Raw genomic sequence first — 15,636 nt, 5'->3', positions numbered from 1 at the left:
GAGAGAGAGAGAGAGAGAGAGAAAGAAAGAAAGAAAGAAAGAAAGAAAGAAAGAAAGAAAGAAAGAAAGAAAGAAAGAAAGAAAGAAAGAAATGGAAAGACAGCAGTGGCCAGAGAAGCAGGGTGCCTGCTCTCAGACAGGATGGGCATGACGGAGAAGCTGTGCCATCAATCTCAGCCATGTGAGAAGAGACCTAAAGGAGACCTGCACAGTGACCACAGCAGGTGGCATGCCAGTGAGGATGGGATATGTCATCCTGTGCTTAGATAAGTAGCTACAGGTAACCTATGGTTGCTAAGGGAGGGGAAATCAGTTTCCGCAGAGAGGCGTTCCCTGATAGGTTACGTAATCCCAGTGGTCAGTCTCAACAATGTACATAGAAGCCACATTGGATGGTCTGAATACACACGTATATAACAGAAATAATTAAATAAGAGACCATATATTTGAAAATGAGGGTTGGAGAGCACAGAATGGGTTCTCGGGGAACAGGAGGAGTAGGAAGGATGTAAATACTGTAGTGATTTAAGAAATTCTCAAGAATTTTGTTTTAAATCACCAATTAAACCTAAGATTAAAACATGGGCCAACAGTCCATGCCCATGACGCACAGGGTGTTTGTATAAACCCTTATAATAGCCATGCCCACTTGTTTTATCTGAAGCTATTGGCAGGCTACTGTAGCAGAGATAAACAGAAGCAACAGAAACCACATGCTTCACAGGGCTTAGATAAACTCTTTACTATCCTGTATTTTAAGATGGTGTATTTACAACCTTGGTAATTAAGAATGAGGACATTTATTAAAGGGTAGCGAAGAAAGTCTTACTAAAAGAATTCCATAAATGTGATCTACTTTGATCTATGTATCTCAGAGCCTGGGAGGTATCTGTCCCCTCCTACCAGTTCCTGCTCATTGTCACAGCTGCCCAGAACGTGCACCAGCCCCACAGTGTGTGCATCTCCCATTGGCAGGCTGGGCAGAACACATTCTGTTCACTGTCAGGCATCCTCCTAAGTCTCCGACTGTGGAGAGCAATAGGGTGTGCGATGCTGGGGGAAGTGAGACATGCAGACATCAAAACAGTCTCTATGATCTTCCCTCCACTTCTCTCCCCTCCCCTCAGTTCTGTGCTGACTGGCAGGGCATCAGGGTTCTGAACAGAGGTCCCCTCAGTGATGCAAAGGCAGTAGAAAGGTGGTCCCCATCCTGGTTCTGGTCCCCCACTAGGCACTACCACTCACCCAGGAGTCCAATACCTTCCTTGTTAAGCATGCATTAAACCTATGGACCCACCACACTCAAGGCAAGCATAAGGTGCTGGTCCTGAGTCTTGAGCACACTTCACCCTCCTCCTGGACAGGTCTGAAGTTCACCTACAACCCTGGTTCCTTTACCCATCAGTCCCTGTGATGTTTGGCCCCTTGTGCTAGCCATAGCAGCACTTCCTTTGCCTCTGTGACCTCTGTCCTCAGTCCACTTCAGCCTTTTCCACAGCTAATCACTCACTGCTACTCTGGTTATCATGGTACTGTCTTCATGCTGGGATGACCAGAGTGTTTTCTGCTCCTGATAATTCACAGGTGCAAAAGATGAGTTCTACTCAGGCCTCAGCTACACAGAGAAGTGGCCATACTTAACACACAGGCCCTCTATCTCCTCCCCGTAGAGACGAGGGTGTGTCCAGCTTTTCATGTTTAATTTGGACACTGACAGAACTTGGCTTATACTACAGAAGTGAACAGATGCTGTTCTGAGCAACCTGACAGAGAATCCAGATGCTTCATCCCTGTCCCGGAAGGGATGGGGAAGATGTAGGTATCATCTGAGACACTTTCTGACTGCCTTACACTTCCCTTTCCCTGGCTACAGGCCCCAAGATTGACTGTTTTATCTTCCCAGTCAGGAAAAATTTACCTTTCATCTCATGAACCTGGGGGAGCTTCCCTCTGAAACAGGCTGGGGACAGGGACAATTATCTCCAGCTCTCCTGAGCCCCTCTGCTACTGAAGGTCACAGAGAACTCCCTGCTTTGAGGACTGTAACACCCATGGCTAGCACACCAGCATTAAATGGGCCACAAGTCTCTGGACCCTGGGGTCTGCTTCAGCTCAGATCCCGTGGCTAGTGCACCGGTGGTCTGGCTCAGTGAGAGGGTCTCCATGGGGGTACACACTGCCTGTGAACTCAGACCACAGCATACAACGACATGGCTTCACTCTTCTCCATGAGTTTCAACAGCTAAGCAAGTGATGGGATACTCTGCAGTACCCGGCTCAAAAGTTTATTTCTGAAAAAGTTCCAAATTCTGAACTTTAGGCCTGTGGACTGAGAGAGATGAGAGTCTAAGGAGACACTCATCAAGGCTTGGAGGACTTAGCAGGTAAGCCAGTAAGACCTCGCCTTGCTCTCCCCCATCCCTGCCCATGGGACAGGTGACTCTCACTCAGAAGGTTCCTTACCAAGGAGTGTGAGGGCTTGTCTGGTCTTCTCAAAGTCATCTGCATCATTCACTCCCTCGATGGTCGTGTTTCCTCCATGGGCTGTATAGAAAAAGTCCTCTGCGCACGCTGCGGGAGGCAGGAAGGAAGGCGTGAGACATTAGAAGAGAGCTCCATTCCTCATCACCCGCAGAACTCCACCTAGGAGGACGCCTCCTCTAGCCCACTCTAGCTCACACCGAATTCTGTTGTTGGCCTGATCTTTAATCCTTCAGAATACTCTTTGTCCACAATGGGAAATGGGAGAGAAAACTGAATCAAAAGAAACTTGTATTATACTCAAAGTGTATGGCTGTGTGTGTGTGTAAGACTGGCATGGTGAGCAGGCATGGTGAGTAGGCTAACCAGCTAACCAGATCACGGAAAGTCCAGTCCACCATCGTTCAATTCAGATTTGAGTTTTCAAATGGCCTAACAAGGAAAACGTATACCTAGAGTCACATCCTGGAATCCCATCTAGCTGGCCTTAGGAGACCCTCATCCAGCAGTCACATTTGACTAATGAGGGGCAGCGGAGGGTGGCAGGGTCTTGGTTTTCTCTATTTTACAAAGTCCTCACACACAGGAGCTACTCAGATGTAAGGACAAGGAAGGACTGATATCCTTCTGTGTTCTCTCACCTCTGGCGCTCCATCTCCCTCAGCCATGCCTCTGACAGCCTTGACAGCTATTAAGAAAGGAGAGTCAGTGAGGTGTTTTACAAGTGAGAGAGGAGCTTAGCAGAGGGCAAATATCCAGCAAGGGGGGGGGGCGGCAGTGACTGACTGTAATGAAATGTATTGGTGGAGGGGAGGGGGTGCCAAGAAGATGGCTTAGCAGTTAAGAGCAAGCTCTGCTCTTGGAGGGGATACATAGTTTGATACTAGCATGTGTCCAGGCTAGGAGACTCAAAACCTCCTGTAACTCCAGCTTGAGAGAACCAGAAGCCTCCGGCCTCTGTGGGCACTGGCACTCTTGTACACATATCTCCACACATCTACAATGTTTAAAAAATATCTTTGGGACATACAAAATGGGAGGACAGGCAGCTAGTGGCACCACATGTTCTGAGTGTATGGAGCTTGGCTTTGATGGTATGCCAAGACTGGATGGACATGTGCTGCTTCTCATCTTGCCCCGAAACCTCCCCACTGAATTCTTTGCCTGAGAGCTGGACATGCAGACTGAATGTGTATCAGGTAACCACACTCCACAGCAACTCCATGCCTTTCAACATCATGCCCTTTGATTTATCTCCCAAGAACATCTATGGTCCATTTCCTTGCTCCCTGCTGACTGCCATTGCTGTGGGTCTGACCTTCAGCAAATATCATCTAGGGGAATGTTTCGAAAGATTCTAAACCTGTCTTTGTGTTTTGCTCACATTCTCCCAAACCCAGCCTGCAATGCTGGTAACTTCAGCCACATCCCTCTCCTGCACAAAGGCCTTCAGCAGTTTCACAGTCCTCAAGGCAGAGGCTCTTGTCCTAAGCCTTTGTAACATGACCACTCTCACTTCTCCAGATCCCTTTTCCTTTTTTGTCTTTGTGTTCTACACCGTCACCTCACTCAACCTTTCCTTTTGTCCTGCTGTCAACAACCCCTATGTACCTCTCCTTTCCTGTCTCTATCCACATCCTGGTGCTCCCTGGTATAATATCAATGTTCCAGGCCACAGTGAATTCAGCCAACAATTCTGGAAATGACTGTGGGTCTAACACAGCCAGGCCCAGCTGAAAAGTATCAGAGGTAAGCAGCAAACGTGACAACACAGCCACAACTTTAACAGGCTAGACCAATACTTGAACAGGAATAGAGAGGACGGCATAGACCATCCACTGTGTAAGAGAGGTTTCCTGGAGGATTAACTTAGAACTCTTAGATGAGTGGAGGCCAAGATTCTTGAACTGGAAGGGAAAGGAATTTATCCATTCAGAGATTCAACAGAGGTACATTTTATGACTTATACTCAAAACATATTTAGCCCCTTCATAGCTAATTACTCCATGAGCTGAGTGTGCTGAACAATAGATCCCAAAGGTTAATAAAACAATCCCTTCTCTTACACTGACTTTTCAAAACCGCTTACTCCGTGCCTTTCTCATTGCTGCCTAAGGATGGCTTACTATGTGTGCTTTTCAGCATGTAAACTGAGGACTCCAGATGCTAAGGGGTTATATAGGCTTAACACAGATGACTAGGATAGGGAGCCCAAGACTTGAACATTCATTCCATTGAAGAGATGATTGTTCTTTAGCATTCCACGACTTTGATTTTTTTCTTTTTTCCTTTTCCTTCTTTCCTTTTTTCTTTCTTTCTTTTCTTTTTCTTTTTCTTTTTTAAAAAAAACCTCATTGCTGAATGTCAGCCAAGGCAGCAGAGTCACTGGAGACTAAAGGGGGACATCTGGCTTCCACATTGGAGGGAAGGCATTAGAAGCATCTTCAAAAGATCCTTCACTGTCACCAGCTAGGGCCCTGCTACCTGCTGTTCTGAGTGTGACAGAACACCCCCACCTTTCCTGCTCTGCAGTCCCAAACTCTTAGGCTGAGGCTCCACACTGCAGATGCCACCTGCCGAAGCATCTGACTGCCATCTGACTGCCATCAACAAGGTCATCTCTTTCCCCTCTGCGTCTACTTGCCCCAGTCACTAGTTATCACACAACAGACCCTGTTAGTAAGAGAAAGGCAAGGAGCATACAGTTAGCCCTTCCCCATCTGCCTGGCTGGCTGCAGCTCAGTTCTCCAGTCAGGTCCATGAAGCCAGCACTCTCCTTCCTACCCACAACTCCTTCTCTCATCATGCCGCTGTGATCCCTTTCTCCTCCTTGCCCCCTCCCTCCAAGAATTCCCAAGTATAGATATACACCCACAATGTCTATTAGCTGGGTTTACCAGACAGACACCAGCCCCAGCAGTCAACAGATCACAGAGAGGCCATTATTCTATGACTGGAGCACCAAACATCAAGGTCAATGTTGAAGAGCTTGGACCTCACTGGGGAGGCTGTACTCTGACTTGTGCAAGGCCACAGTGACTCTTGTAAAACTAAATCAGTGGGGCTGGAGAGATGGCTCAGCAGTTAAGAGCACTGACTCCTCTTCCAGAGGTCCCGAGTTCAATTCCCAGCAACCACATGGTGGCTCACAACCATCCGTAATGGGATCCGATGCCCTCTTCTCGTGTGTCTGAAGACCAACAGTGTACACATAAACATAAAAATACATAAATCTTTTAACACACCCAGGAGAGTGAATGGAAAGGGACAGGAACTTGACCAGCATTTATTCTAGAACAAAATTTTCACAGAACTTTGTGAATTTCCCATGAGTGAAGGAGGAGGGGCCGATACTAAAATCTGATTCCCTAACTGGTTCTTGATTTGGTCAATAAAGAAGGTAAGAGCCAATTGCTGGGCAAAGGGGAAAAGGTGGGATTTTTAGGGTCCCAGGAGGAAGAGAAGGGATGCAGGGATGCGGGGAAAGGGAAGCTTTTCGGCAGGTTTTGGAATGGGAGGCATGCTACAACCATGTAAGATCTTGGGTGGCTGGAAACGGTGGCCTCTGCCACCAGTGGTTGACTGAAATAGGTTAGCTGATAAGAGCCCAGCAATTGTGCGATCTGACTCATTTTAAAATAATAAAGCTGTCTAGTGTTTTCCTTCCTCGGGGCTAGGTGGGCAGGAGAGCAGCCACAGCGATAGCTGGCAGCTGGGCGAAGCTAGCCCAGAGGGGCCGGTGAGTGTGGACAGCAGCTCCCACATTTCCCAGACTGGGGGTTGGTTGCAATTGATCCTGGGCTAAGTCAGATGGAGCAAAAGGAACTGGGAGAGGTTGGAGCACGGGCTGAAATACCAGGCAAGGAGGTAGCAGGTAACATGTTTTTTAAAAATTACATGTAGCATATGATCTCTTTATACATACAGAACAACGGGATGGAGGAAGAACATGGGTTACAAGACACAGCCATGTCCTCCACTTCCCAACAAATGTACAAGTTATACAGGGGCACCAAACTTGCAGGGATTTTTGTATAATGCGTTTTAGGTTACGAACAAGACACAGATTACAGTGTCTAGAGAATCAGTGGAGCTTCAGGCTAGTCCTTCGTTTATTTGACTTTCCCAGTTATTTATCAGGGTTATCAAGGAAACCAAAAACCAAGCTTCAGGGCTCACAGCCAATCCACCCACAGGCCACAGGGAGCCTCATAAGAGCTTATCATAGGCTCTTCATTTCACTCCAAGATGCTCTCAGAGATGTAAGAAATTGATTGAATTGGGTAATTTTCAAGGATTCTGGCAGAAGCTCAGAGAGTCTGTACCTTGCACAAACAGGAAATAAGGAAAAGACGTTCTAAACCTCAATACAACTCATGTAAATGAAAAAGTTAGACAACTTCTCTATTCAAGTTCCATTCATGACAAAGTGGCCAGCCAGATAGACCTTGTCAGAATTTGATTTTGATAAAACAACCTTTAGAAAAACAGCTTCTGGAGGTTAATCATGAAAAAAAAATGATACCCCCATTTTAGGAAGACAAGAGGAAAATATCCAGTTGTCCATAACACAGCTACTTGTGACTAAGAGCTGGCATCCAACCCAAAAGGCCCCAGGTCAGGCCAGTGCTCAAACAGGAGCCACTGAGAACCTGCCCTGACTAGCTGGTAGCATGCATTCCTTGTCCTTGGAAGGCCTTGCCAGCAACTGTACAGCAGGACAGACCAGACCAGTGGGTGCCATCCAGTATGTCCTTTCTGGGTTCCAAATAAACTACAACTTTTCTTAGGGAAGACTGGCCAAGACTGGACTTCCAACAACATTACAACTTCCCACTGAATACTGTAATTGACAGGATAAGTTACGGCAGAACCCACAGCTAGGTTATACAATATTGCATCAACATGGCCTGAATCATGTGGTATATAAACAAATACTAAAGGAAGTTATCAGGAAGGAAGAAAATCCTAGAACCACTTACGCTTTGAATGAGAGTTTCCTCTAAAGGCAACTAAATATATATTTAGTCTTAGGGAATGGCAGTATTTGAAAGGATTAGAAGAATTGGGAAGCATGGGCTTGTTGGAGGAAGTAATGCTCACCACTTTCCCATGATCTCCCACCTTCTCACTGGGGTTGTGCTCTGAGGTTTCAAGATCCCATGTCAAGCCCAGTGTCTCTTTCTCAGCCTACAGATCAGGATGTAGCTCTCAGTTATTGCTCCAGTGCTATCTATGTGTGTCACCATGCCTTCCACCATGATGATAATGGACTAAACCTCTGAACCTGTAAGCCAGCCCCTGATTAAATGTTTTCTTTTATAAGATTTGTTGTGGTCTTGGTGTCTCTTCACAGCAATAGAACAGTGACTAAGACAACACTTGATGGATTTTAGCTATTGGTGACAGAGCTGTATCTAGTACTGGATCCTTAAGATGGCTAAGATTTGGGGACATAACCTCAACAATCTGTTTAGAGCAGAGATGCAAAGACCAACAAATTTAATAAATGAGATTATCACATCATCTTTTAGCCAGGACTCTTCCTACACAGACCCAAGTACAGATAATAGGCCAGGGACAGGATACTGCTCAGCTCCAGGTTGGCCAGTCATCACTCAGCTTCAGAAGTCTCAAAACCAAGACTCTATCTGGCCCCAGACAGATGAAGTGGGGGCTCCAGCCCAGGGAGAGATGACTGGAATAAAAGCCTGCCCACCACTGTTTCTGTATTGATGCCTCAAAAGCAGAGCGCCTTGCTAATGCATCCATGAGGAAAACAAAGGATGGGCCCACTCATTTGATAAGGGACAAGCATTGTTTGTGGAGGTGGTGAGGCACTTTTGCTTTGTTCCACTTCCCTCTACTGCTCCACCATGATCTGCTAGAAGCTTCCATGCCTGTTCAAAGGGATCCACAGTTTTGCAGTACTGAATCTTAGTTGTCTCAACTGTGACTCTGTGGTGACATGAGCCTCATCTGTGTGGTCTGTATCCTTCCCCACCATGGCCAGCACTGTTCTCCTCTTTTCTATCTCAACCCTAAGATATGACCGAACATACATTGGTCATGGGAAAGTGATCAGCAGTGTATAAATTTCTAGGGTCTCTGAAAGGGACTAACTTCTCATGATGTAGACAGAAGCAACACATTTTTCTCTTAAAGAAAAATCTGTATGTGTGATATTGTATGCACATACATAGTGTACACACACACACACACACACACACACACACACACACATACATTTGCCTGTGCAGGTGTGTGCATCCACAGAGGCCATGGTCACATGACGTGACTTCCTTCATTTCTTCTCTCCCCTATTGTTTGACACAGAGCCTCTTATGCAGCCTGAGCCTCTATATTCGAGCTAGGCAGACTGGGTGGCCATGGAACTTCAGGAATTCATTTCTCCATTACCCAGTGCTGGAATTACTGATGTGTTCACCCACAGCTTTCTGAGTATTCAAATGTAGGTCCTTATGCTTGAGCGGCAAGCACTTGAATGACGGAACCATTAGCTCTGCGGCACCTCTTTTAAAGAGGTGACACCTGCACTGCTCTGCAAATATACACTCCCATCCCTACAGCACATTCCTTGCAGGAAGCCTGGAAATTATGGTTAACCCTGCGTTACTAACCTGCGGTAAGGTTCTGATGGGACTAAGGTGCAGGACCACAGTAAGGACACAACTGAGACAAGAATCCACAACTGAGGGCTCTGGGCAGAGCTGCTAGTTGCCTGCTGCAGCAGCTGCCCTTGCAAAAGACCCTGTGTACCTGGGGGACTTACTTAGAGCGAGCTCTTTAAATTCAGGAAGGCTGGCAGCAGCACAGAGCTGGTAAAAGATGTGGTAGTTCCTTTCATCATCCGCCTGGGGAGGAAAAGGAGATCAGTTTTAGGCCGTGGTTCCCAGGATCATCTCCTTGGCCATTCTGGTCCTGGTTGTCTCATCCAGGTGGCACAAGCCACCTTGCTCAGGTGTTTCCTTTGTGCCCCGGCCACCTGCAATTTCAACTGACATTTTTTTTCCATTTTTGCTATGACAGGGTCTTTTCTTCCCCATCAGGACTTTTCCGGCTTAGCTTTTGTGGAGGCAAATATTTCTTTTCCTTTCCACGTTAAACACCAGTGCTACACCACAAACGTGGGGTGGGGGTCAGTCAGCAAACACTGTAATCCTTGCTGCTTGACTGGCACTCCGCAAACCTCAATCATCCCATTGGAAGCTCCTTTTCTCCTCTGGGACTCACAATAAGTGAGGCTGAGCTTGCCCACTGTGTTGGGCCAGGCGGTCAGGAAGGTCCCTGGGGACTTTCATTAGACACTCATGACTAGAACAGTTTTAAATCGGCAGGGAAGGGGGTTGGGGAGGTGGAGGCCTGGGTAGAAATAGCCAAGGAAGAGGAACGTTCACGTCACAGTGGAGTGCAGGCAGTTTGTCAGTCCACCCAACAGAGCTTCCTGCCACTCTGCCTAGGGAAGGATGGATGCGGGGCCACCCAAGCCACCTGCGAAGGAAGGGGAGCCGTTCTGAACAGTCATGGAATGTTTGTTACCCAGAGGCAGGAAGTCATCACTAAGGAACTGCTCAGGAGACTTGGGGGGTTCCCGAGGACAGCTGAACCCTGGGGGTAGGGAAGCCACTGCACCCATGGAAAAGGGAGCTGCAGACTTGAATCAGGCCACCATCACCACTGAATCAGGCTACCTCAGTCCCATGATGAGAGGGCAAAGCTGCTGCAGAATGGTGGTTGAGGTGGCTATGCCCATCACTAGAAGCTGGAAGGGAGGGGTGAGGCAGAGGCCAGGGAGAGCTGAGGTGAGGAAGAAGAGGGTCAGCAGAACAACCAAGGACTGTGATGGGGAAGACCTGAGTGGTGTTCATACACACCACTTCCTAGGAAAGAAAACCAAATGTGTGTGTGTGTGTTTTATTTCAGCATATATGCCTATCTAGCTAGCTATACACCTATTTTTGACCCACCGAACAAGCAGGTTCCCTGCAAACTGAGACCCAGGCTGCCTATAACATTTTCAAATGATAAGACTGTAAGGCCGACTGCTCTTTCTTTAGCCCTGGATCTAGTGTCAGGCAAAGCAATACTGTGCAAAAGATTTTTGGACACCTGAGGCTTAGTTCACATGAATATTTACTTGGTAAGGGAAGAAAGAGAACAAGAACATTGATTCCAGGCTAAGAGATGGGCTTCTCTGTGAGCACACGGAGCGGATGGAGCAGTAATGGAGGCGAAGTACAACGGCCGAGTCCTGCCACTCACCTGAAAGACCACCCTGGACTTCTCCAGCAAGTAGGTCCTCATGTTGGCCCCAATGATGTGATACTTTTTATCAAAGCCAATCTCAATGTACTTCCCAAATCGGCTGCTGTTGTCATTGCGAGTGGTCTTGGCGTTCCCAATGGCCTGGATTAACAGACAGCAGAAGTGTGTAAATGGTGAGGGCAAGGGCTGGGAGGGAGACAGCTCCGTCAGTCAAGTGCTCAAGCTCCTCCCACCCACCCCAGCGCCCAGGGCCTTCTTGACCTCAAGCCTGTAGGCCTGTGGGAGCATGGGATCCCTGCTTTCCTGCCTTACAAACACCTCTGCTATTGTGAGGACAGAGGGCTGGGTGGGAAGTTCTACTTGGTTAACTTAAAACGAAGCCAAAACATCAAACTGATCTTCAGACCCCCTTACAATTGTTGGCCACACTCAAGAGACAGCTGTTGAGCAGAAGGCTACTCAACAAATAAGTTGACTGCCAGGGAAGGGGTAGTCTAACCCACCATTTCTCTCCTCCTCTTCCCCCTTTCTGTCTAGAATACACGTGACAACTAATCCAGTCACCCTGGGCCCATGAAGCAAAGGCCCAGAGAGTCAGAGACCCTGGCTCTGATGCTCTGGAGCTACCAAATCAGTGCCCACAGTTCTGAGAGAGAATACCAACTGCTGTGCCTAATCTACTTCCACCACTCATGCAATCAGACAACCAAATGCTGTCCCACACCTACCCCCCACACTGGTGAATGGCACTTCCTAGAAAGGCCACCAAATGACAGGACCACCCACTAGGGTCGGGAAGCCACCCACACTAGGGTCATTTCCTAAACAGCAAGGCCACAGATTCAACAGTACAAATATTTCATTTTTGAGACAAGGTCTTTAAGTAGCTCCAACTGGCCTGGAATTTGCTATGTAGGCCAGTCTGGTCTCCCACTTACAGCAATCCTCCTCAGTTCTTGAATTAAAGTTGTGTGCCATCACATCCAGCCCATAATACTCTTTAAAATCAATCACTCAATAACTGGTCTCATAGGACAGTTTGGTTTCTATAAGACATACGACTAACACACCAATAATGGATTTTTCTTATTTTAATCTCTTGTTTATTCACATTTTTTTTTTTAGGTAGTGAAAAGACTTGGAAAATCCCACTGCAACTTTTTAGTGGTCTAGAAAATATGAAATGCCAAGAGGTTGAAAAAAAGATTCAAACCCGTCCTCTAGTCCAGGCCAGTCAAGTCCAACCAACCGTCCAAGCTCTTCAGTCTGCAAGTTTCAAATCCCAGCTGGCCTCTGAGGTGAAGGCTCATCTCCACTGCTTTCCAGACCTGAGAGTGACTTCTAGCACTCTCACCCTTCATGAGGACAACCACCACTGCTCCTGCCCTGGAGGTGAGCCAAGCCAAGCCAATTCCTCCCTCTCCTGCTGGGGAAGTGGTTCTCCCACACCGTTCGACCCATGCACACCCCATGCTTTCAAAGTGATGTCCTATGACCAAACACATTTGTTATCTCTCTGTCCTAATGCATGGACCTGGCCCACATCACCTTCGTCTCTGTCCTAGATAATGTCAACTCTCTTTATATACATTTCTTATGTCTGACCCTGCATCCTGCAGTCAACATTCCTCTTGATGAACAGAACAATCCATGAAAATTGTGAACCTGATTCTATTCTTGGTGTCAAATGCTTCAGTGGCTTCTACTCCCCTTTAGTTTTTGAGTCTCAGCACAGCCACATACACAGGGGCAGTAGCCCACCAGCCTTGCCTTTCGTTACTTAGTACTCGGTCCCCGGCTCTAAAAACCAGAACACTTCTTTTTTGTTTCTCCAACAGCCCTGTTAGCTCTCCCCAGTCTCACAAGACTCACCTACACTGTTCCCTGTGTTGGAACTCTTCCCACAGTTCCCCATACCCACCAGCCCTTCTTGTTCAAATCCAAACCTGAAGGCAGGCAGACAACCCTTCTCTGACCCGACAGGCCAGAAGAAATCTCCTACTATGCCTCTTTCTGGGCCCTGCACACACCCCACCATTCCTCCAGGAAAGGATGGGTGTACAGTTACATCGGTGGGCTTCTAAGTCGCCAGCTCAGATTACTCTTAAGCTCCACAGGACAATGGCAGGCAGTCACACTTAGTAAGGTAGCTCTGTTTTGAAGATGGAGAAACTGACTGTACTCTATAATGTTGGCCAAAGTTAACCTTTCCCAGGTCTCCAAGACGAGGCCCTGGGCTGTTTATTGGGTCAGTTAAAGTGGACAAGGACTCTGAGAGACAGCCATCACTGTCCATCTACTTATAGGGATACAGGCTTGTGAAGGTCAAATAATTTGCCCAAGGTCATATGGCTGGGAAGCAATCAATTTCAAGTATACCTGGGTCCTCAAGTCTGGATTCAGACTACATGGAATCACAGTCCTGCATGCTGTCCCCCAGGCCCCCAATGAAGCCTTCCTTATCTCAGTTGGCAGGGTGGAGGGCTGTGGAAGACAGACTGCAGAAGCACCAATCCTCATTCTACCCTCCCAAGAAAGGGAAGAAGGAAGGTAGCCTTCAGAACCAAGCCACACTACAAACAGCAAAGAATCAGCCCTGGACCTAAGCTCCCACGTGGCTGCACCTGATGGGCTCTCAAAGTAAAGAACCCTGCAGTCACATCACCCCCCCCCCCCCCGCAACATGTTAGAGTGGCTATGCACACAGTTAAAATCTCTCTGTGTGGGTTTCCCACTAGTGAATACAAGTATGGCAACTGAGTATGACCACCACCATCTTAGAATTCCGATGGATTAACAGGCCCCAGCATGACCGTTGTTGGCTGCAACACACAGTACTGGGGAGATGGTCTGGCCCTCCTGGTAATGTGCTGTATGTAGTAGGCCCAGGGGCCAGCCTATTACAGTGCTGTCAAAACAACAGCAACACATTTACATTTCACCACTCTTAAAACACACAGACAACTGAATAGGCTAAACACAGGTTAGCAATCAGCAAAAGCCAGTTTGTGGAAGATTATAAGACACAATCTACTGTCACCATTGTCAATGAATGAATGTCAAGTTCCAATTTACAGTCTCAAATTTCAGAAGTTCAAATGTCTTATTTGGTAAAACAGACACTATATCCATCACCACAGGCCAGATGTGGTGGTGATGGTTCATATCTTTAATCTCAGCACTTGGGAGACAGAAGCAGGAGAAACCAAGGCCAGCCTGGTCGACACAGCAAGTTCCAGGCCAGTTGGGGCTATAGAATGGTACCTTGGCACAAAACAAACAAAGAGACAGACAAGACAGACAGACAGACAACCACAGTATGTTCTTTGCTGCTTATGCATACAGAAATGTGAAATTTGAATAGACGTTCCAATGTAGATTGTATAGTAATATACAGAAACACAATGGGTAATTTTAATATTGGGTTACACAACAGAGAAGCAGACAGGAGTTGCACAGAAGCACAAGAGAGGGAGTGTGCAGCCTGCCAGCAGAGTGGTAAAGGCTGAGAAAGAGGAAGCTGCAGTGAATCCCACAGACAGCAGAAGTCTCCCAGTGGAGAAAACACAGTGGGGACAACGGGCAGCAGAGTCTAAAATAGACAATGTTGGAGAGGCTAAATGTAAGGTTGCATAAGAACATGGATGTAAGGCATGTAGGATTCTTGTCTGAATTGGTTAAACAGCTGCAGCCAGTTTTAAAAACAACAATCAAGATAAAAATCCTAAAACTCACACCTTTGGTCTTTTATTTATTTTTTAATCATATTTGTTACACTGTAGTGCCAACCTTTCTCCTTCCAGTAGGGGAAGATTCCATGCCTTTTAGGGTCTTCTGTCTGGTTCCATGATCCCATAGCCTGGACTTGGGTTTTGTTCCTGCCTCCTCCCTGGTCTCCTGATTAGCAATGTTCTCCTAATCAGTACAGATTTAGGCATGAATCTCTCCTAGGATGCTCTCAGGCTGTTAAGAAAACCGGTCAGAGTGCACTGCCAACGAATCACACCAATCTGCCCCAGCCAATCCCAGCCCAGCCTCCAGTCTGCATAATTCAACAGCTGCCACTCAGTCCAGCCTACTGGTACTTGTGGTAACTGGGCAGACTACGCCCAGTTCTCTGCCTCCCCGGGAAGTGTCTGCAGTGGAAGCAAGGAGACATGCCACAGTAACTGATTGCTTGGGGGTGAGCAGGGACTCTTCCCAGAGACTGGGTCGAATAGCCAGTAATCAGCTGCTCCTGAGACACTTGGAGGAGCCACAAGATGACTTCCTGACACATAGGAAGGCTAAACCTGGAACATTTGAAAAGTTGTACTCACTTTTGGTAGAGTAAAAGTTTCTCATTTTCTGTTGGTAACATGGGATTTTCCAGCCAGGGTTCCTAATTTTGCTGCCCCCCTTGACACAACCAAATTCAAGCTCCCCCCCAAAGATAGCACCAATGGCTCACAATTGAGGGGAGGAGCCCTGAGTGCTTAAGCTGATGGTTTCCAAAGAAGCAAGTTGCACAAAGGCAGAGAGTTAATGTCTGGGGCTCAAACAATGATATATTTGTATACAATCATAATGAGGGTAGTTCATATCTACACTCCTCCTCATCCAGACCCCAGCAGTTAAGCATATCTTGGTCTTTTGGGGGAATGCATGTTGTTATGTTTCTAGCATGCCCAAGCATCCTGCTCACAGAACGCAGCCACCTACTCAGTCTGTAACGAATGGTGCACACTTTCAATTATTAGTAACCACAATAACTTAAAAGTATTCCCAGGGCAGGGACTTAAATCGATAACTTCCACATCAACGCCCATAGGAAGAGTATCCACAATAGGCAAAAGGCAGAAACAACCACATGCCCATCAAGAGAGAAAT

General features: G+C 47.1%; 1 protein-coding gene across 4 annotated transcripts in view; it reads right to left on the bottom strand.

The window, feature by feature from the left end:
- Positions 1-15,636, bottom strand: part of Myo5b (myosin VB) — a 295,975-nt gene that overhangs the window by 117,213 nt on the left and 163,126 nt on the right. For all 4 annotated transcript variants that reach the window (XM_029547256.1, XM_029547258.1, XM_029547257.1 and 1 more), the window contains exons 6-8: positions 10,765-10,908; positions 9,275-9,356; positions 2,464-2,571 (exon numbers count right to left, since the gene is read on the bottom strand). In XM_029547256.1, the coding sequence (XP_029403116.1) occupies positions 2,464-2,571; positions 9,275-9,356; positions 10,765-10,908 (334 nt within the window). The remainder of the gene's footprint in view (positions 1-2,463; positions 2,572-9,274; positions 9,357-10,764; positions 10,909-15,636) is intronic.

This window comes from Mus pahari, chromosome 15, assembly GCF_900095145.1.
Source record: "Mus pahari chromosome 15, PAHARI_EIJ_v1.1, whole genome shotgun sequence".
Taxonomy (NCBI): domain Eukaryota; kingdom Metazoa; phylum Chordata; class Mammalia; order Rodentia; family Muridae; genus Mus; species Mus pahari.
This window is presented reverse-complemented; position numbering and strand designations above follow the sequence as displayed.